At 43.4% G+C, this 23,004-nt stretch overlaps 1 protein-coding gene across 1 annotated transcript in view; it reads right to left on the minus strand.

The window, feature by feature from the left end:
- Positions 1-3,444: 3,444 nt before the first annotated feature.
- Positions 3,445-23,004, minus strand: part of LOC140201135 (myc target protein 1 homolog) — a 74,329-nt gene continuing 54,769 nt past the window's right edge. Inside the window, exon 2 of the mRNA XM_072264771.1 lies at positions 3,445-4,691. Within this exon, the coding sequence (XP_072120872.1) occupies positions 4,162-4,691 (530 nt within the window). The 3' untranslated portion in view covers positions 3,445-4,161. The remainder of the gene's footprint in view (positions 4,692-23,004) is intronic.

Below are 23,004 nucleotides of genomic sequence, written 5' to 3' on the forward strand. Positions count from 1 at the left end.
ATATGAGGAAAAGTGACTTGATAGAAATGTACAAGATGATAAGAGGCTCAGGTCGAATGGACAGAAATACCTTTTCACAGGGCGGAAATGGTTAATATGAGGTGGCATAATTTTAAGGCGATTGGAGGAAAGTTTAGAGTAGATTTCAGAGGTGTTTTATCTTACACAGAGAGTGGTGGATATATGGAATCCTATGTTAGAGGTGGTGGTGGGGAAAGATACATTAGGGGCATTTAAGAGACCCTTAGAGAGGCACATGGATGAAAGAGAGGTGGAGGGTTATGTGGGAGGGAAGGGTTAGATTGATTTTAGAGTTGGCACAACATTGTGGGTTGAAGCGCCTGTACTGTGTTGTACAGTTCTCTGTTGTACATTTATATAAAAGTCATAAAAAGAGGATTTTCAAAGAGAAATGACCTTGGAAATTATTGCTATTACACATGGTGACTAGATCAATATCTCATTCCCTTCTCTTACTTCATGACCTGCATTGCCTCTCTTGGTCTCGGCCTGAAACGTCGCCTGTACCTCTTCTTATAGATGCTGCCTGGCCTGCTGCGTTCCACCAGCATTGCCTCTCTTGGCTGTGTCGCACTGAGAGGCAAGGTAGAGTCCACACTGGGCTAGTCACAACTTTCTCTTCAGTTCTCTTCTCTGTGGGTTAGTTACGAGTCTCACAGTTTGTTAACTGATCTCTTAGCAAACAATGGGCCTCTGGCACTGAGTCTGGCTCTGTGTCTCAGAAGGGAAAGCAAGGAGAATAGGAGAGCTGTTGTGATAGGGGATTCCATAGTTAGAGGAGCAGACAGGAGATACCGTGGATGTAAAAGTCTGGTATGTTGCCTCCCAGATGCCAGGGTCAGGGTTTGTCTGGGATCAGGTCAATGTTATTTTAAATGGGGAGAGTGAGCAGCCGGAAGTCATGATACATAATGGTGCCAACAATGTAGGTAGGAAAAAGGAGGAGGTCCTGAAGAAAAAATACAGGGAGTTAAGACAAAAACTGAAAAGCAGGACCTCCAGGGTAGTACTGTCTGAATTGCTGTCTGTGTTATGCGCTAGTGAGGGTAGGAACAGGATGATTTTGCAGATGAATGCGTGGCTGAGGAATTGGTGCAAGGGACATATTTCAGCTTTGTTGGTCATTGGGATCTCTTCTGACTGATACAACAAAGATAGGTTCCACTTGAACCACGGGGCTGGATGGGGGGGGGTAATATCCTTGTGAGAAGGTTTGCTGGAGCTGTTGGGGACAGTTCAAATTAATTTGGCAGGGTGTTGGAAACTGGAGTGAGAGGGCTGAGAGGGCTATACAAGTTGATGCAGTGTGTAGTGAGACTGTGAGGAAGGACAGGCAGATAACTGGGCAAAACTGCTGTCAGCGGGATAAATTGGCGTAAATTGGCGAGGGGTTCTGTTTTAGATCCGAGACCAACAAATGAGACCCTGCTGGCATTACAGCAATAAGACCATAAGATATAGGAGCAGAATCAGGCCATTTGGCCCATTGAGTCTGCTCTGCCATTTCTGCATGGCTGATCCAATTTTCCTCGCAGCCCCAATCTCCTGCTTTCTCCCCGTATCTCTTCATGCCCTGACCAATCAAGAATCTATCAACCTCCACCTTAAATATACATAAAGACTTGGCCTCCACAGCTGCCTGTGGCTAAAGAAATTGCTCCTTATCTCTGTTCTAATTGGATGCTCCTCTATACTGAGGCTGTATCCTCTGGTCTTAGGCTCTCCTACCAAAGGAAACATCCCCTCCACATGGCCTTTCACCATTCTATAGGTTATGTGAATTAGGTCACATCTCATCCTTTTGAATTCTAGTGATGGCCCAGAGCCATCAAACTCTCTTCATATTTTTAAAATTTATTCATTTATGGGTTGTGGACATCACATTTATTGCCCATTCCTAGTTGCCCTTGAGAAGGTCGTGATGAGCTGCCTTCTTGAACTGCTGCAGTCCCTGAGGTGTAGGTGCACCCACAGTGCTGTTAGGGAGGGAATTCCTTGATTTTGACCCAGCAATAATGAAAGAACAGCAATACGTCTCCAAGTCAGTTTGGTGAGTGACTTGGAGAGGATTTCCAAGTGGTGGTGTTCCCAGGTATCTGCTGTTTTCGTCCTTCTAGATGATAGTGGTCATGAGTCTGGAAGGCTCTGCCTTAGGAACTTTGGTGTGTTGTTGCAGTCCATCTTGCAGATACTGCAACTGTTCATTGATGGTGGAGGGATTGGATGCTTGTGGAAGGGGTACCAATCAAATGGGCTGCCTTGTACTGGATGGTGTCAAGCTTCTTGAGTGTTGATGGAGCTGCAGTCATCCAGGCGAGTGGCGAGTATTCCATTACACTCCTGACCTGAGCTTGTAGTTGGTGGACAGGCTTTTGGGAGTCAGGTGGTGAGTTACTTGCCACGGGATTCCTAGCCTTTGACCTACTCCAGTAGCCACGGTGTTTATATGGGTAGACCAGTTCAGTTTTCTGTCAATGGTAACCCCCAGGATGTTGATAGTAGGGGACTCAGTGATGGCGATGCCACTGAATGTCAAGGGGATGATGGTTAGAGCCTCTCTTGTTGAAGATGGTCATTGCCTGGCACTCGTGTGGCTCAAATATTACTTGCCACTTGTCAGCCCAAGTCTGGATATTGTCCAGGTCCTGTTGCATTTGGGTATGAGCTGCTTCACTATCTGAGGAGTCACGAATGCTGCAAAACATTGTGCAGTCATCTGTGAACATCCCCACTTCTGACCTTATGACGGAAGAAAGGTCATTGATGAAGCAGTTGAAGATGGTTGGTCCTAGGTCAAGCTATTCAATCCTGGAATCATTTTCTTTTGAACCTCCTTTGAACTTTCTCCAGTTTCTGCACAACCTTTCTAAGATAAGGGACCAAAAACTGCTCACAGTAGCCCAAGAAACAGAGCCGAGTCAGCTCGTGGAAAGCCCCAGAGGTCTTGCCATTTTACATTGGAGATGGAAAATGGAGGCCCCACTGTTAGGCGGAGTTTACTTGGCTTGGGGATGAAGGGAAAGGAAGTTATCATGGAGTCCTGGGCAAATCTCACCCATCAGGATCCTGTAATGTGTTGGATTGTTCCTGGTTTTTCTCGGTATTTTCTGCATTTATTGTCTTGAATTTGTTGATCTTTTGTTATGTATTTTTTATAATTTTTGGTGTTAAACATCTGGTCCTGTATTGCCACAAGGAACCATCTGTTCTGGGGATAATAATCATAATAGTAATTATTATTTTTATTATTATTACTCTTTTCTCTTTCATTTGTATTTGCACAGGTTTTTTTGCATATTGGTCTTTCATTGATTCGATTGTCTTTCTCATATTTACCATAAATACCCACAAGAAAATTAGTCTCAGAGTTGTACCTGGTGATATACATGTAGTTTGAAAATAAATTTACTTTAAACTTTGACCTTTGAACATATTAGTGTTGCTTTATTCACAATTCTTCTGTTGTACATTCTGACCAGACCAATTGAGTAGAGCGTCTACAATCTGACGAGAAATACAGTGGCTACATTTCATTAGGCATTTAAGGAGACTGGTTATATCACCAGAGACTTGCAAACTTGCACTGATGTACCTTGGAGAGCATTCTAACTGGTTGCATCATCGTCTGGTATGGAGGGGCCACTGCAAAGAATTGGAAAAGACTGCAGTAGGTTGTAAACTCAGCCAGCTCCATCATGGACACTAGCCTCCCCAGCATCCAGGACAGCTTCAAAAGGCGATGCCTTAAAAAGGCAGCATCCATCACCCAGGACATGCCCTCTCTTCAATGAGGTGGTCAGAAGCCTGAAGACATACATTCAACATTTTAGGAACAGCTTTTTCCCCTCTGCCATCAGATTTCTGAATGGACAATGAACAGATGTACACTATCTTTCTATGTATTTTAATTTGCTCTTTCTTTTTAGCACTACTTATTTAATTTAATTATATATATATATATATTTCTTATTGCAATTTATAGTTTTTTTTATGTATTGAAATGCACTGCTGCCAAAAAGTAACAAATTTCACAGCATAAGCCTGTCATATTAAACTTGATCCTGATTCAGATTCCTGATGTTCACAATCAGGGCACTGGGGGGCGCTGTGGTTGCTCATCCCTTGCTAGCCGAGAAGGTGTTACGCTAGGGTCCTCTTGGATGGCTCTACGACGAACTTGTAGGCAGGTGGCGGGGTCTGTGAGGAATGGCAATCATAGCTGCGGCCTTCCGACCAGTGGTGCTCCTGTGGGCTGAGGTTGCAGTTCAGGCTGGAAGAGGTGTCGGTGCAGAGCGGGGCGGAGGAAGATGGAATCCCGCCCAGCTCGTCGGCCAGTGGATCCTGGGCAAACGGGTGGAAAGTGGAGGCTCGGAAGATCTGCTTCCTGTCATAGCTGTCGGAGTGGTCCTGGGACCACTGACGTTGGAACGTGAGAGTGCTCGCCAAGGGCAGGTTGCTGTCTCCGTGCCTGTCGTAGCTGTTGCTGCGATAGAAGCTGCTCCGCGTCAGCACCGCGTTGTGAGGAGACGTCCGGGAACGGCGGCTCGTGGTCTGGGAGATGGTGGCACTCGCCTGCTTCTGGCAGGACAGGACTGCCAGCAGGATCCAGATGAAGACGCCAATTACAATCCCAATCACGACTGACACCCAGAAGTACAGGACAATCCCATCTGAGTGAAAGAAAGAGAAGACAACACCATTATGAAAAAGATATGAGTCACTTCCTGCACTTCCCACAAAACAATCCATCCTTCACAATGATCCCCAGCATTCCCTCCTTCCACATGGTCTGTTCTCCCTTCCCCCTACAGTCCGGCAGAGTCGTGTAGCGGTTAGTGCAATGCTTCACAGTGCCGGTGATCAGGGTTCAATTCCCACTGGTGTCTGTAAGAAGCCTGTGCGTTCTCCCTGTGACCTCTTCCCTCCCACAATCCAAAGACATGCACATTAGTAGGTTAAGTGGTCACATCGTTGTAATGGAGTAGTGTGGGTTCATTGTGCCAAAGGGTTTGTCACCATTCTGTATCTGTCAATAAGTATTGTGTGCAGTTTTGGTCCCCTAATCTGAGGAAAGACATTCTTGTCATAGAGGGAGTACAACGAAGGTTCACCAGATTGATTCCTGGGATGGCAGGACTTTCATATGATGAAAGACTGGATCAACTAGGCTTATACTCGTTGGAATTTAGAAGATTGAGGGGGGATCTGATTGAAACGTATAAAATCCTGAAGAGATTGGACAGGCTAGATGCAGGAATATTGTTCCCGATGTTGGGGAAGTCCAGAACGAGGGTTCACAGTTTGAGGATAAAGGGGAAGCCTTTTAGGACCGAGATTAGGAAAAACTTCTTCACACAGAGAGTGGTGAATCTGTGGAATTCTCTGCCACAGGAAACAGTTGAGGCCAGTTCATTGGCTATATTTAAGAGGGAGTTAGATATGGCCCTTGTGGATAAAGGGATCAGGGGGTATGGAGGGAAGGCTGGTACAGGGTTCTGAGTTGGATGATCAGCCATGATCGTACTGAATGGCGGTGCAGGCTTGAAGGGCCGAATGGCCTACTCTTGCACCTATTTTCTATGTTCCTATGTTTCTAAACAGCTAAAATAAATAAATAGAATTCCACCTTTTGCAGTGATCTCCACTCTTCCCTCCCTCCACTCTCCCTACAGGGCAGAACTGCGGTGTAGCTTTACAATGCCAGCCACTGAGCTTCGATTCCCACAGCTGTTCGTATGTTCTCGCCATTACTCCCCCGTATTTCCTCCAGTTGCTACGGTTTTCTCCCACATTCCAAAGGCATAATTAAGGTTAGTGAATTGTGGGCATTCCATGTTGGCACTACAAGTGTGGTGATGATTGCAAGCTTCCCCCAGCACAACCTTTGATTGTTGATGCACGTGATGCATTTCACTGTATACTTCAATATTTCAATGTATTGTACTTTGAAAAAGTTTTGGGGACTCTGGATTTTTATTTCTGGTTTCCAATGCTATGGTGGACACAGAGCCCTAATCTGAACATCTTCGAGGCTCTCTGGGACTACCTGGAGAGACAGAAGCAAGCGAGACAGCCAAGGTCGGCAGAAAACCTGTGGCAAGTTCTCCGAGATGTTTGAAACAACCTACCAGCTGATTTTCTTATAAAACTGCATGACCGTGTACCTAAGCGAATTGATGCAGTTTTGAAGGCAAAGAGGGTGGTCACACCAGATACTGATATGATTCAGATTTTGTACAGTTTACTGCTCTTTGTAATATTTTATTTTGATACTTAGGTACATTTCAATCCATTATTTTTGACAGCATCTTCACTTTCCAAAATTTTTTTACATGTGCCTAAGACTTTTGCATGGCACTGTATGTGGGATAAATAAAGGCAATCTTTAATCTTTAATCTATCCTCATCATTTACTCTTCATTCCAGTGTTGGTTTGGTGATGACATTCCCAATAATTTAGTACCTGGCAGTTAGGATGCCTGGTTTTCACCCAGGTGGCCTCAGTCCAACTCCTGGTATGGGAAAGGGGTGGCTTGGTTAGAATAACGCGGACCCAGATTCCATTCCACCACAGCCCGTAAGGAGCTTGTAAAGATGCAGAGGTTCGTAGGTTAATTGGTCCACATGGGTGTAATTGGACGGGCACTGGAAGCATGGCGACACTTGCGAGCCGCCCCCAGCACATCCTCGGACAGTGGTATTCATTGACGTAAACGCAGCATTTCACTGAATGTTTCATTGTTATGATGTGCATGTGACAAACAAAGCTAATCTTGAATGTTTAAGCTTTCTTTATTACTTGGTCTCCATATAAAGGTTGGATTGGTGCCTGACATTACCAGTAATGCCAGGAACCCTAAAAATCTCAATAATTTACCATCTAACATCATGGGTAGCTTTACACTTTTACAGTGCAAGTGATCTGGGGTCAATCCCTGCCACAGTTTGGAAGGAGACTGTACATTCTCCCCATGACTGCATGCGTTACCTCTGGGCGCATCGAAAATTTAAAAGTGTGAATATAAGACCAAAGGTGTTATATTTGAATGTGCTCTGTGTACGGAATAAGGTAGAGAAAGTGTAGCACAGTTACAGTTTGGCACTTATGACGTTGTGGACATCACGGAATTGTGGCTTAAAGAAGACTAAAGCTGGGAGTTTAACGTCCAAAGATACACATTGTATCAAAAGGACAGGCAGGTAGACGGAGGGAGTGGCATGGCTTTGTTGGTAAAAAATGAAATCAAATCATTAGAGAGAGGTGACACAGGGTTGGTTGCTGTTGCATCATTGTGGGTAGAGCTAAGGAACTCCAAGGGCAAAAGGGCCCTGATAGGAGTTATATAGAGACCTCAAAACAGTACAAAGGACATGGCCTACAAGTTACGAAAGGAGATAGGAAATGCATGTCAAAGAGGCAATGCTACAATGGTCATGGGGATCTCAATATAGAGGTAGATTGTGAAAATCAGAATAGTGCTGGATCCCAAGAGGTGGGAGTTTCTAGAATGCCTATAAGATGGTTTTTTAGGATTGCTCATGGTTGATACCACTAGGGAATCAGCCATTCTAGATTGGATGTTGTGCAATGAATTGGAATTGATTAGAGAGATTAAGGAAAAGGAACACTTTGGGTAAAGTGATCATAAGATGATCAAATTCACCCTGAAATTTGAGAAGGAGCTAAACTCAGGTATACCAATGTTACAATGGAGTAAAGGGAATTACAGAAGCACGAGAGAGGAATTGGCCAGAATTGATTGGAAAAGAACAGAAGCAGGGGTGACAGCAGAGCTGCAACAGCTGGAGTTTCAGGAAGCAATTCAGAAGGCACAGGATATATACATCCTTAGGTGGAGGAAGTATCCTAAGGGCAAGATGACAGAACTGTGGCTAACAAGAGAAGTCAAAGCCAACATAAAAGCCAAAGAGAGGGCATATAATAAAGCAAAAATTAGTGGGAAGCTTTTAAAAACCAACATAAGGCAACTAAATAAAAACTAAGCAGGAAAAGATGGGATACGAAGGTAAGCTAGCCAATAATATTAAAGAGGATACCAAAAGTTTCATCAGATTCATAAAGTGTAAAAGAGATGTGGGAGTGGATATTGGAGTGCTGGAAAATTTGATGCTGGAGAGGTTCTGATGGGGGTCAAGGAAATGGTGGCCTAACTGTAAAAAATATTTTGCATCAGTCTTCACTGTGGAAGATATTAACAGTATACCAGACGTTTGAGAGTGCCGGGGGGCAAAGGTTTCCATTACGAAGCAGAAGGTTCTTGGGAAACTGAAAGGTCTAAAGGAAGCCAAGTCAACTGGACCAGATGGTGTACACCCGAGGGTTCAGAAAAAGGTGGCTGAAGAGACTGTGGGGGCATTGGAAATGATCTTTCAAGAATCAACTAAATCTGGCATGGTTATGGAGGAATGGAAAATTGCAAATGTCACTCCACTCTTTAAGAAGGGAGAAAGGCAGAAGAAAAGAAGTTATAGGTCTGTTAGTCTGAACTCAGTGGTTGAGAAGGTGTTGGATTCAACTGTTAAGGATGTGGTTTCTCTGTACTTGGAGGCACATGATAAAATAGGCCATAGTCAGCATGGATTCCTCAAGGGAAAATCCTATCTGACAAATCAGTTGGAATTCTTTGAGGAAATATCGAAAGGGAAAGACAAAGGAGAGACATTTCTTGGATTTTCAGAAGTCCTTTGACAAGGTGCTTAACGTGCTACGAGCCCATGATACTACAGGAGAGATTCTAGCATGGATGATTGGCCGGAGGCAAAGAGTGGGAATAAAGGGAGCCTTTTCTGACTGGCTGCCGGTGACTAGTGGTGTTGCGCAGGGATCTGTGTTGGGACCGATTCATTTTACGTTCTATGTCAATGATTTGGATGTAGCTAAGTTGGCAGATGATACAAAGATAGGTGCAGTTTTGAGGAAGTAGAGAGGTGACAGAAGGACTTAGATAGATTATGAGAATGGGCAAAGAAGTGGCAGATGGGCTACGCCAGTGGTCCCCAACTACCGGGACGTGGATCGGTACTGGGCCGCAAAGCATGTGCTACCGGGCCGCGAGGAAACAATATGATTTGGCGATATGAGTCAACTGCACCTTTCCTCATTCCCTGTCATGGCCACTGTTGAGCTTGAACGCACGTGAGGTCATTACCCGTGCGTCATCCGTGTCAGAGCGGGAAGAAGGTCAACTCCTCGAGCTTGCAAATGACAGTGGGCTGAAAAGTATGTTTGACATAACACCTCTGCAGGCATTCTGGATCAAAGTCAAGGCTAAATATCCTGAGATAGCCACGAAAGCACTGAAAACGTTGCTTCCATTTCCAACATATCTCTGCAATGAATGCAACGAAAACTAAACTGCGGAATAGACTGGACATAAGGAACCCCCTTCGAGTATCGCTGTCTCACATCACCCTTCGATGGGACCGTCTTGTTGCAGGAAAACAAGCCCAGGGCTCCCACTGATTCACCGATATTGGTGTGTTGCAATGATTTTATATGTTCATACGGGAAAAATATGTGCTGTGTGTTTAAAATCCAAACGTTACTTCAAATGTTATGATGCTATTGATTATAAATGACTTATCATTGACTTATCACTATATTCATGCGAGGAAAATATGCGCTGTGTGTTTAATATTAAATTCGTTAGATAAACCCTTTTAGAAACGAAATTGAGTGTATTACCTACTTATCACCTATATTCCGGTCGTGATTAACACCCCCCGCCCCCCCGAACAGATTTGCCAAAAATGATTTGTAGAAAAAAATCGGCACGTACACACATGCGCACTGGTGCCTGCGCAAGGCTTCATGGTCATGGTAGTCTTCTCAAGGTAAACACAACGTATTTGGCTGCTACTCTTATCCATCGGCAACCCTACCTACCCACCCCCACCCCCGGGGTTGGCTGGTCCGCAAGAACATTGTCAATAATAAACCGGTCCACAGTGAAAAAAAGGTTGGGGACCCCTGGAATACAGTGTTGAGACGTGTAGGATCATGCACTTTGGTAGAAGAAATAAAAGGGGTGATTATTTTCTAAAGAGAGAGAAAATACAAAAATCTGAGGTGCAAGGAGACTTTGTGCAGGATTCACTAAAGGTTAATTTGCAAGGTGAGTCAGTGTTGAGGAAGGCAAATGTAATGTTAACATTTATTTCAAGTGACCATAAGACCATAAGACATTGGAGCAGAATTAGTCTATTTGGCCCATCGCCTCTGCTCCACCATTCAATCATGGCTAATCCATCTTTTCCTCTTCTCAGTCCCACTCCCCAGCCTTCTCCTCATAACTTTTGATGCCATGGTCAATCAAAAACCTATCAATCTCTGCCTTAAATACACCCAACGACCTGGCCTCCTCAGCAGATTGTGGTAAAAAATTCCACACATATACCACCCTCTGGCTAAAGAAATTTCTCTGCCTCCCACATTTAAATGGATGTTCCTCTATCCTGAGGCTGTTCCCTCCTGTTCTAGACTCCCCCACCATGGGAAACATCCTTTTCACATCTACTCTGTCTAGGCCTTTCTAAATTTGAATGGTTTCAATGAGATCCCCCATTCATACTTCTAAATTCCAGTGAGTACAGGCCCAGAGCCATCAAATGTTCCTCAAGTAATAACCCATTCATTCCTAGAATCAGCCTTGTGAACCTCCTCCATTGCCTTCCTCACCATCAATTCAAACTGCAAGTTAACATTTAGGGTGGTCTGCACAAGGACTCCCAACTCCTTTTGTATCTCAGTTATCTTGGATTTTCTCCCCATTTGGAAAATAGTCTGCTCATTTATTTCTCCTACCAAAGTGCATGACCATGCATTTTCCAACATTGTATTTCATTTGCCACTTTCTTACCCACCCTCCTAATCTGACGGTCCTTCTGCCTCCTAACTGTTTCCTCAACACTACCTGCCCCTCTGCCAATCTTCGTATCATCAGCAAACTTGGCAACAAAGGCCATCTATTCCATCATCTAAATCATTTATATACAGCATAAAAGGAAGTAGTCTCAACACTGACCTCTGCGGACACCATCAGTCACTGGCAGCCAACCAGAAAAGGATCCTCTTATTCCCATTCAATGCCACCTACCTATCACAATGCTCTTAACCATGCTATTAACTTTCCTGTGATACCATGGGCTCTTAACTTGGTAAGCAGCCTCCTGTGTGGAACCTTGTCAAAGGCCTTCTGAAAGCCCAAATTATATAGCATCCACTGCATCCCCTTTATCTATCCTACTTGTATTCTCCTCAAAGAATTCCAACAGGTTTGCCCTTAAGAAAACCATGCTGACTTTGTCCTATCTTGTCCTGTATCACCAAGTATTCCATAACTTCATCCTTAACAATTGACTCCAACATCTTTTTAACCACTGAGGTCAGGCTAACTAGTCCAGAATTTCCTTTCTTAAAGAGGTGGAATGACATTTGCAATTTTCCAGTCCACCGGAACCATGCTAGGGTCCAATGATTCTTGAAAAAGCATTACTAATGAGTCCACAGTCTCTACCGCTACCTCTTTCAGAACCCTAGGGTGCAATTCAGCTGGTCTAGGTGAGTTATGTACCTTTAAGTCTTTCAGCTTTTTGAGCATCTTCTCCCTTGTAATAGTAAATGCAATCACTTCTCTTCCCTTGCACCCTTCAAACCTGGCACACTGCTAGTGTCTTCCACAGTGAAGACTGATGCAAAACACTCATTTACAAACCGTTTGTAGTTCATCTGCCATCTCCTTGTCCCTTGTTATTATTTCTCTGGGTTCACTTTCTAGCAGTCCTACATCCACTAATAAACAAGCGAAAATCTGCAGATACTGGAAATCTGAGCAACACACACAAAATGCTGGAGAAACTCAGCAGGCCAGGCAGCGTCCATGAAAAGAGTACATTCAAAGGATTTCAGCCCAAAACGTCAACTATTCTCTTTCCCCAGATGCTGCCTCACCTGCTGAGTTCCTCCGGCATTTTGTTAGTCCTACATCCACTTTCATTTCCCATTTTTTTATATACTTTAAAAAGATTTTTCTATCCACTTTGATTTTGTTAGTTAGCTTGCTTTCACCTTGCATCTTTTCCCTCCTAATGATTCTTTTAGTTGCTTTCTGTAAGGTTTTAAAAGTTTCCCAATCCTCTATCTTCTCGCTAATTTTTGCTGTGTTGTATGCCATCTCTTTTGCTTTTACATTAACTTTGATCTCCCTTGTCAGCCACGGTTGTACTATTTTGACATTTGAATATTTCTTTGTTTTTGGAATACATCAATCCTGTACCTTGCTCATTTTTCCCAGAAACTTAAGCCATTGCTGATCTGCTGTCCTCCCTGTCAGCATTTCCTTCCAATTTACTATGGCCAACTCCTCCCTCATACCACTGTAATTTCCTTTACTGCACTGAAATTCTGCTATGCAAAACTTTACTTTCTCTCTATCAAATTTCAAGTTGAGTTCAATCGTATTATGATCACTGTCTCCTAAGTATTCCTTTACCTTGAGCTCCCTAATCACCACCAGTTCATTACATAACACCCAATCCAGTATAGCTGATCCCCCAGTAGGCGCAACAACAAATTGCTCTAAGAAGCCATCTCATAGGCATTCAACAAATTCACTCCCTTAAGATCCATTACCAACCTGATTTTCCCAATTTACCTGTATGTTAAAATCTCCCATGACTATCATAATATTGTCCCTTTGACACGCCTTTTCTATTTCCAATTGTAATCTGTAGACTTTGTGTCCATCTTTTGAGTAAAGTCAGATGCAAAAAATCTATCAAAGGTCTCCACCATCGTTTTGTGGACTAGAATATAAAAGCAATGATGTAATGAAGAGTCTTCATAAAGTACTGGTGAGCCCTGACTTGGAGTATTGTGAGCAGCTTTACACATCTTAGCTGAGAAAGGATGTGATGTCATTGGAGAGGGTTCAAAGGATGTTCACAAAAATGATTCTGGGATTGAAGGTTTTGTCTTATGAAGAGCATTTTTATGGGTCTAGGCTTGTACTTACTGGAATTCAGAAGAATGAGGGGTGACCTCATTGAAACCTATTGAATGCTGAAAGTCTTCAACAAAGTGGATGTAGATAGAATAATTCCTAAGGTGGGAATTTTAAGGTAAGAGGACACAGTCTTAGAATATAATGGTGTCCTTTTAGGACTGAAATGAGGATGTATTCCTTTAGCCAGGCGAATCCTGAATCCAAAGATCCTGATCACAGGTGGCTGCGGAAGCCAAGACATTGGATATATATAAGGCAGAGTTTGAGTCATTCTTGACTAGCTTGTGTATGATGGGATATAGGAAGAGGCAGCAGATTGTGGCAGAGAGGGAAATTGGATCAGCCATGATGAAATGGTGGAGTAGACTCGGTGGGCCAAATGGCCTAACACTTCTCCTAAGTCTTATGGTCTTATATATTATAGATCACACAACAGTCCGCAGGACTTAGAGCTACAAATTTGTAGAGAGATTGTAGACTGCTTGAAAGAAATCTAAGTTTGTTACAGCAGGTGTTTTTAGCTTTCCATATATTGACTGGGATTCCTATACAGTAAAAGGGCTAGATGGGATAGGGTTTGTCAAACATATTTAGGAAAATGTCCTTCATCAGTACATATAATCACAACTAAAGAGTGTGTCATACTCAACTTGCTATTAGGGAATGAGACCGGGCAGGTGACAAAATTTGTGCAGTGGGCCAATTTAAATCTGGTGATCATAATGCCATTAGTTTCAAGTTAATATGGAAAATGATTAGTCTAGCTTGTAGGTTGAGATTCTAAACTGAAAAAAGGCCAATTCTGATGATAGCAGAAATGATCTGGCAAGTTTGAACTGGGGACAGGCTGTTTTCTGGAAAAAGTGTACTTGATTAGTGGGAGACCTTCAACAGTGAAATTTTGGGAGTACAAAGTGCCTGTCATAATAAAAGGTAAAAACAACAGTTTTAGAGAACTTTGGTTTTCATGTGATACTGATGCCCTGGTTAAATAAAAAGGGAGGTCCATACCAAGTATAGGCAGGTGGGAACAAATAAAGTATTTATGGAGTATAAGAAATGCAAGAGAAGACTTCAGAAAGAAATCAGGAAGGAGATAAGGAAGCATGAAGTTGCTCTAGCAGACAAGCTGAAGGATTCTACAGATACCTTAAGAGCAAAATAATTGCAAGGGACAAAATTGGTCCTCTGGAAGATGAGAATGATAATCTATGCGTGGAGTCAAGAAAGATTAGGGAAATCTTGAATGGATTTTTTGCATCTGAATTTACTCAGGGGATGGACACGGAGTCTAGAGAACCGAGGCAAATCAGCAGCGAGGTCATAGACTCCTGAACAGATTACAGAGGAGGAGGGGTATTCTGTCTTGAAGCAGATTAGGGTGGATAAATCCCCAGGGCCAGACAAGGTTTTCCCTTGGACCCTATGGGGGGAAAGTACAGAAATTTCTGGAGCCCTAGCAGAGATATTTAAATTATCCTTAGCGACAGGTGAGATATTGGAAGATTAGAGGATAGCTAATGTTGTTCTATGCTTTAAGAAAGGCTCTAAAATTTAGGCAAGAATTTATAGGCCTGTGAGCGTGATATCAATTGTGGTAAAGTTATTGAAAGGTATTCTAAGGGACAGGAGATGGAACTATTTGGACAGACAGGGACTGATTAGGGATAGTCAGCATGACTTTGTGTGTGTAGATCATGTCTGACCAATCTTATAGTTGTTTGAGGAAGTTAACAGGAGAGTGGATGAAGGTAAGGTGTGGCTGTTATCCACATGAAAGACTACATGGAAAATTTACAAGGATGTTGCTGGGACTGCAGGGCCTGAGTTATCCAGAATAATTGGAATTTAGAAGATTGAGGGGAGATTTGCTAGAGGTGTGATAAAGTATAAGGGGTATAGATAGGGTAAATGCAAAGCTGCTTCAAGTTTCTGGGCGTCATCCTCTGCCACTAAACCACAGCTGAATACTTTTTCTCTTTCCACCCTTTTCCTTTACTTCTTGTAATCTTTAACAACCTGACTAATCAAAAATTTATTAATCTCTGTTTTAAATGCATCAAATGATTTGTGGCCAACAACAGGAATTCTGCAGATGCTGGAAATTCAAGCAACACACATAAAAGTTGCTGGTGAACGCAGCAGGCCAGGCAGCATCTCTAGGAAAAGGTGCGGTCGACGTTTCAGGCCGAGACCCTTCGCCAGGCTGGCGAAGGGTCTCGGCCTGAAACGTCGACTGCACCTTTTCCTAGAGATGCTGCCTGGCCTGCTGCGTTCACCAGCAACTTTTATGTGTGTTAAATGACTTGTGGCAATGATTTCCACAGATTCACCACTACCTGGCTGAAGAAATTCCACCATAATGATACAATGCAGATGATACAAAGATAGGTGGAGGGGCAGGTAGTTTTGAAAAAGTATGAGGCTACAGAAGAAGTTATACAGATTAAGAGAATGGTTTTAAAAAAGTGGCAGATGGAATACAGTGTTGAGAAATGTATGTTCATGTACTTTGGTAGATGAAATGAAATGGTTGACTATTTTCTAAATGGAGAGAAAATACAAATATTTGAGGTGCAAGGGGACTTGCAAGTTCTTGTGGAGGATTCCTGAAAGGTTCATTTGCAGGATGACTCTGTGTTGAGAAAGGCAAATGAGATGTTACCATTTATTTTAAGAGGACTAGAATATAAAAGCAAGGATGAAATATTGAGGTTTTATAAGGCACTGGTGAGGCATCACGGAGCATTGTGAGCAGGTTTGGGCCCCTTGTCTTAGAAGGGATGTGCTGAAACTGGAGAGGGTTCAAAGGAAGTTCACGAAAATAATTCTAAGATTAAACAGCTTGTCACATGAAGAGCGTTTGATGGCTCTGGGTCTGTATTCACTAAAATTCAGAAGAATGAGTTGTGACATAATTGAAACCTATTCAATGGTGAAAGGCCTTGATAAAGTGGATGTGGAGAGGATATTTCCTGTGGTAGGAGAGCCTAACATCAAAGTACACAGCCTCAAGATAGAGGTGTGACCTTTTAGGACAGAGATGAGGAGGAATTTCATCAGCCAGAGAGTGGTGAATGTGTGGAGTTCATTGCCACAGGCAGCCATGCGGGCCAAGTCATTGGGTATATTTAAGGCAGATGTTGATAGATTCTTGATTTGTCAGGGCATGAATGGATACAGGGAGAAGGCAGGAGACTGGGGCTGAGAGGGGAAAAGGGTCAGTGATGATGAAAAGGCAAAGCAGACTCAATGGACCAAATGGCCCAATGTGCTCCTAGATCTTACCATCTTATGGTCCTATAATAAAGATAATATTGAAATATCTTTCGCCACATACTTTATATTCGTAATAATAAACATGATCCTGATTTTGATCTTTTCACGGGCATTTTGCAATTGGTAGTGGAGGGAGCCAGCAACTTTAATTTTCTGGGCACTAACAATATTGGATGATGTGATAGATGCAGTTATCAGGAAAACACGTTAGCACCTTACCTTTCTGGGGATGCACGGCTTGTCACTGAACACTCTAACAAACTTCTGCAGACGTACTGTTAGAAGAGTCCTGACTGGTTGCATCGCGTTCTGGTACAGCAATTAGAATGCACAGGAACTTATAAAGCTGCGGAGAGTACTGGTCAGTGTACAGTCTATCCAAGCAGACCACAATGTCTTTTCTTATCCAGTCCCATTTGACTATGACTATCTAAGTGACTGTAAACTATGCAGGTTGGTAGGGTTGTTCAGAAGGTGTCTGGTGTGTTAGTCATAGTCATACTTTATTGATCCCGGGGGAAATTGGTTTTCGTTACGGTTGCACCATAAATAATTAAATAGTAATAAAACCATAAATAGTTAAATAGTAATATGTAAATTATGCCAGGAAATAAGTCCAGGACCAGCCTATTGGCTCAGAGTGTCTGACCCTCCAAGGGAGGAGTTGTAAAGTTTGATGGCCACAGGCAGGAATGACTTCCTATGACGCTCTGTGTTGCATCTCGGTAGAATGAGTCTCTGGCTGAATGTACTCCTGTGCCCACCCAATACATTATGTAGTGGATGGGAGACATTGTCCAAGATGGCATGCAACTTAGACAGCATCCTCTTTTCAGACACCACCGTGAGAGAGTCCGGTTCCATCCCCACAACATCACTGGCCTTACGAATGAGTTTGTTGATTCTGTTGGTGTCTGCTACCCTCAGCCTGCTGCCCCAGCACACAACAGCAAACATGATCGCACATGATAGTTGGGAGATTGAGTTCCAGAGCCCTGAGGTAACATTGCAACTCTATAAAACCTGGTTAGCCAACACTTGCAGTATTATGTTCATTTCTAGTGACTTCACTACAGGATGGATGTGGGCACTTTAGAGAGGGGGCAGAGGAGATTTACCAGGATGCTGCCTGGATTAGAGAGCATGTCTCATGGGGATACACTGAGTGAGCTGGGACTTTTCTCTTTGAAGCAGACCTAACAGAGTAAGGTGACTTGATAGAGGCATAGATCGAGTAGACAGCCACTTTTTTCCCAGGGTGAAAATAGCTAATAGGAGGGGGGATATTTCTAAGGAGATTGAAGGAAAGTATGGGGAAGGATGTCAGAGGTTGTCAGAGTTAAGTTTCTTACACGGGGAGTGGTGAGTGCATGGAACACCCTGCCAGGGGTGATGATAGAGGCAGATATATTAGGGACATTTAAGAGACTCTTAGATAGGGATAGGGATGAAAGAAAGATAGGGGGTGATCTAGGAGGGATCTGTTAGAATGACTTTAGAGCAGGTTAAAAGGTCAACACAACATTGTGAGCTGAAGGGTCAGTACTGTTCAATGTTCAGTGGTTTATGATTCAGCCCAATACACCACAGGCGCATCCTTTCCTACCATCAGCCATATCTACATGAGGCGATACATCAGGAAGGCAACATTCGCCATCAAAAATCCCCACCATCTGGGCCATGCCATCTTCTCGCAGTTACCATCGGGCAGGAGGTACAGAAGCCTGAAGCCCCACAACAGCAGGTTCAGGGACAGCTACTTCCTGTCAACCATTCAGTTATTCAATCAACTGGAAAACAGAAATCACTAGAGTTCAGCAACACTATAGACACAAGAGGTTCTGCAGGTGAGAGGGAAAGTGGGTGGGGGAGGGGGAATGAATTAAGAGACTGGAAGGTGATAAGAGATTGGTGGAAGGTGATACCTCTTTCACCTATCACCTTCATCCCCTCTCTCCCACCCACCCATCTTCCCCCTCACTCGGTCTCAGCTATCACCTGCCAGCTTGTTCTCCTTCCTATTCCCGACCAATTTATTCTGTCTTTGACCCCCTTCTCTTCCAATCCTGATAAGGGGTTTTAGCCTGTGCTTTAGTCCCCTCCAGAGATGCTGCCTGAGCTGTAGACTTCCTTTGTGTGTGTGTGTGTGTGTGTGTACCCAATACTATGACCACTCTGAGCATTTTGTACTAAAATAAATTTCTTTTTGTTGCTAATTTTTTAAAAAAATTGTGCATAGTTTAATTTAAGTTGGTTTTGTGAATGTTGCTCAGCTGATGGTATGGGCCTTTGGTGCTGATGTAAGTAAGATTTTCAATGCCCCCCTGTGCATGTGCGTACGTATACTTGTGTTTCTGACAATGAACTGAACTTTGGCTTGATCTCAGATTGGTAGTAATTGCTGTTCTTGCCAGGGACACTAAGATCTCAGGGGTGAATTTAAAAATTGGAGTATTGTGTGTAGTTCTGGTCACTTACCAACAGGAAATATATGAACAAGATTGAACAAAATGCAAAGAAAATTTACAAGGATATTGCCAGAACTTGAGGACCTGAGGTAAAAGGAAATGTTGAATAGACTAGATCTTTATGTCCTGAAACGTGGAAGATTTAGGGGAGATTTGATGAAGGTACGGGTATATAAAATTAGGTGATATATAGTTCAGGCTGGGTTGCAGAGTGGAGATACATCGCCACCAAAGAAGGTGTAAAGTGCTCTTTCCCTCCACTAGCCTGCAGGTCATCCTTGGCCAAGGTGTAGTACCTGATCGGGGGGGGTGGGGTGGGGGATCAGCATCACGTCAAGCCAAGAGAGCAGGTGGCGGGCGGTTGTATGAGCAGCTGGTACATATCGCAAGTCCTGGTTATACAACCACTGATGCCAGGCAGCCAATCTCTGACGACAGTCTCTGATAATGGCTGGGTCACCCACCTTGTAAAGACATGGCCCAGAAGAAGGCAATGTCAAACTACTTCTGCAGAAAAAAATGCCGAGAACAATCATGGTCACGTAAAGACCATGACTGCCCACGTCATACGACATGGCACCTCATGAATGAACGAATAGTTAGGGTAAATGCAAATGGGGTTTTTCCACTGAGGGTGGGTGAGACTTGAACTACAGGTCATGGGTTAAGGGTGAAAAGTGAAATGTTTAAGGGCAACATGAGGGGGAGCTTCTTCACTCAGAGGGTGGTGAGAGTGTGGAACGACTGGTGAATGTGGGTTTGATAGCAATACTTAAGAGAAATTTGAATAGGGACATGGATGAGATGTTACCTCAGTCACGTATTATAATGTTGTTTGCATTGTAAGTACATTCTAGTGATTATGTGCATTTTATTCCAGGACTGTGCATCAACCTCAAACCCTATATTTTATAAAATTCTTTATTTGTAATGTTATTGTTGTATGTTAACACGAGGAATTCTGCAGATGCTGGAAATTCAAGCAACACACATCAAAGTTGCTGGTGAACGCAGCAGGCCAGGCAGCATCTGTTGGAAGAGGTACAGTTGACGTTTCAGGCCAAGACTCTTCCTAGGAAGAGGTACAGTCGACTTTCAGACCGAGACCCTTCCCTCCCCCTTTTCCTTCTCCCTTGGCCTCCTGTCCCATGATCCTCTCATACCCCTTTTGCCAATCACCTGTCCAGCTCTTGGCTCCATCCCTCCCCCTCCTGTCTTCTCCTATCATTTTGGATCTTCCTCTCCCCCTCCCACTTTTAAATCTGTTACTAGCTCTTTCTTCAGTTAGTCCTGACGAAGGGTCTCGGCCTGAAATGTCAACTGTACCTCTTCCTAGAGATGTTGCCTGGCCTGCTGCGTTCAACAGCAACTTTGATGATTGTTGTATGTTATTGTTTTGTGTTGTTGCATGTCACACCACAGCAAGTTCCTAACACATGTAAATGAAAATAGCAAATAAATTTGATACTTCATAAGTGCTATGGCCGAGGTGTAGGTCGATAGGAGTAGGCAGAATAAAAGTTCGGCACAGACTAGATGGGCCAAAGGGCCTGTTTCTGTGCAGTAGTGCTCTATGACTTTAATGTCATATTGACTAAGTTGGACTGGAACACATCGCTGTTCAGCCAAGAGCTTCCCTGATGCCATAAGGGTTGCAGTCTTTGTGGCACCAGTAAGTATACTTTTTCAGCCAGATCTTCCTGGAGCAGTTTTAAATCTTGTGGTTGAATATAAATGTTCTGGTCAGTCCCAGTTTGCTCCAGCAGAATACAGACTTGACATGTTTGTGCTCAGCACAAACTGTCCTGGCCATTGCACAGGGAGGTTAAATATTGGCTTTATTTGTACATCAAAACATACAGTGAAATGTATTGTTGGTAACGAGGACCAACACAGTCTCAGGATGAGCTGGACTAGGGGGCAGTCCGTACATGTTGCCATGCTTCCGGTGTCAATATATAGAAACATAGAAAATAGGTGCAGGAGTAGGCCATTCGGCCCTTTGAGCCTGCACCGCCATTCAGTATGATCATGGCTGATCATCCAACTCAGAACCCTGTACCAGCCTTCCCTCCATACCCCTGATCCCTTTAGCCACAAGGGCCATATCTAACTCCCTCTTTAGTATAGCCAATGAACTGGCCTCAACTGTTTCCTGTGGCAGAGAATTCCACAGATTCACCACTCTCTGTGTGAAGAAGTTTTTCCTCATCTCGGTCCTAAAAGGCTTCCCCTTTATCCTCAAGCTGTGACCCCTTGTTCTGGACTTCCCCAACATCGGGAACAATCTTCCTGCATCTAGCCTGTCCAATCCCTTTAGAATTTTATATGCTTCAATAAGATCCCCCGTCAATCTTCTAAATTCCAGCGAGTATAAGCCTAGTCGATTCAGTCTTCCATCATATGAAAGTCCTGCCATCCCAGGAATCACTCCGGTGAACCTTCTTTGTACTCCCTCTATGGCAAGAATGTCTTTCCTCAGATTAGGGGACCAAAACTGCACACAATAACATGCCCATAAATGACTGACCCAAGCCCGTACATCTTTAGTTAGTATTGAACTGTGTAAACTTCCAATATTATCTAATTATTGTAAGTGTTGGCATGGGATTTTGGTAATACTCACTGTGAAAATGAATCTGTTAGCCCACAGCTTACTAACCCATAAGTCTTTGGTTTGTGGGAGGAAACTGCAGTACTCAGAGGAGACCCACAAGGCCATGGGAACAATGTACAAACACCTTCCAGAGAGTTGTGGGAATTAAACCTGGATTGTTAACACTGCAAAGCATTATGCTAAGTGCTGTGCTAGAGGTTGTCTTGACTCCAGTTTTTGGATACTGAGGGCTACACGCCCAAGAGTTTTATAAGGCATTGGCCAGACTGCATTTGGAGTATTGTGAACAGTTTTGGGCCACTTATCTAAAAATGGATGAGCTGACATTAGAGAGGGTCCAAGAATGATTCTGGAAATGAAAAATTAATGAATGAGGGCGTCTAATGTCTCTGGGCCTGTGCTCGCTGGAGCTTAGAAGAATGAAGGGGATCCCTTGAAATCTATTGAATATTGAAAGGCCTAAATAGAGTGAATGTGCAAATCATGTTTCCTACAGTCAGTAAGTATAGGAGCAGTGGGCACAGCCTCAGAATAGAAAGAGCAGAGGTGAGGAGGAATTTCTTTCACCAGAAGGTAGTGGAATTCATTGTCACAGACAGCTGTGGAGGCCAAGTGATAGGGTATATTTAAAGCAGAGGGTAGTAGATTCTCAGGCAAAGGTTATGGGGAGAAGGCATGGAAGTGCAGTTGAGAGGGATAACAAATCAGCCATGATGGAATGGTGGAGGAGACCCAGTTGGGGTGCATGGTCTAATTCTGCTCCAATATCTTATGCTCTTATCATGGGTGAACATGATTACACCTCTTACCCACCTTGCACAGGATACCAAAGGTGTTGTTCGACTCTGAACATTTAAGTAGCTAGCAAACGATGTGAAACCTCAGTGTAAATGCACGAGCACATTCAATCACATCCAAATTATTTAAATTAGAACAAATCGAAATGTGGCAAAATAGAAATAGGGTGGCGGGGTGGAAATAGATCTCTAACAAAAGAGGTGCAAGACGCTTCTTCGTCCGCGAGCCTGCAGGTCACCCTTGGGCAAGGTGTAGCACCTGCTTAGCACCCCCCCCCTCCACCCCGATCAGGGTCACGTGAAGCCATGAGAGCAGGTGGTGAATGATCGCAGAAGCAGCTGGTGCATATCACAAGTCTCAGTTATGTGACCACTGACACCAGACAGGCAGTCCCTTAAGAGTATACTTTATACTTTATTGTCGCCAAACAATTGATACTAGAATGTACAATCATCATAGCAATATTTGGTTCTGCGCTTCCTGCCCCCTGGATTACAAATCGATAGTGAATATTAAAAAATTTAAATTATAAATCATAAATAGAAAAATAGAAAAATGGAAAGTCAGGTATTCTGCTGAGAATACTCTATGAGAGGCCTCAGCAGTGCCTTATTAAGCCTCAACACTACATGCTTGCTGTATCCACTAGTCCCCTCAAAGTGGTTGTTCCATGACCATGATTGTTCTTGACAAATTTCACTACAGAAGGGGTTTGCCAATGTCTTCTTAATATGTGTGTGCATATATGCATACAGTAAATAGCCAATATAATTAAGGATCCCAGCCACCCTGGACA

Source organism: Mobula birostris, chromosome 8 (genome assembly GCF_030028105.1).
Source record: "Mobula birostris isolate sMobBir1 chromosome 8, sMobBir1.hap1, whole genome shotgun sequence".
Classification (NCBI taxonomy): Eukaryota; Metazoa; Chordata; class Chondrichthyes; order Myliobatiformes; family Myliobatidae; genus Mobula; species Mobula birostris.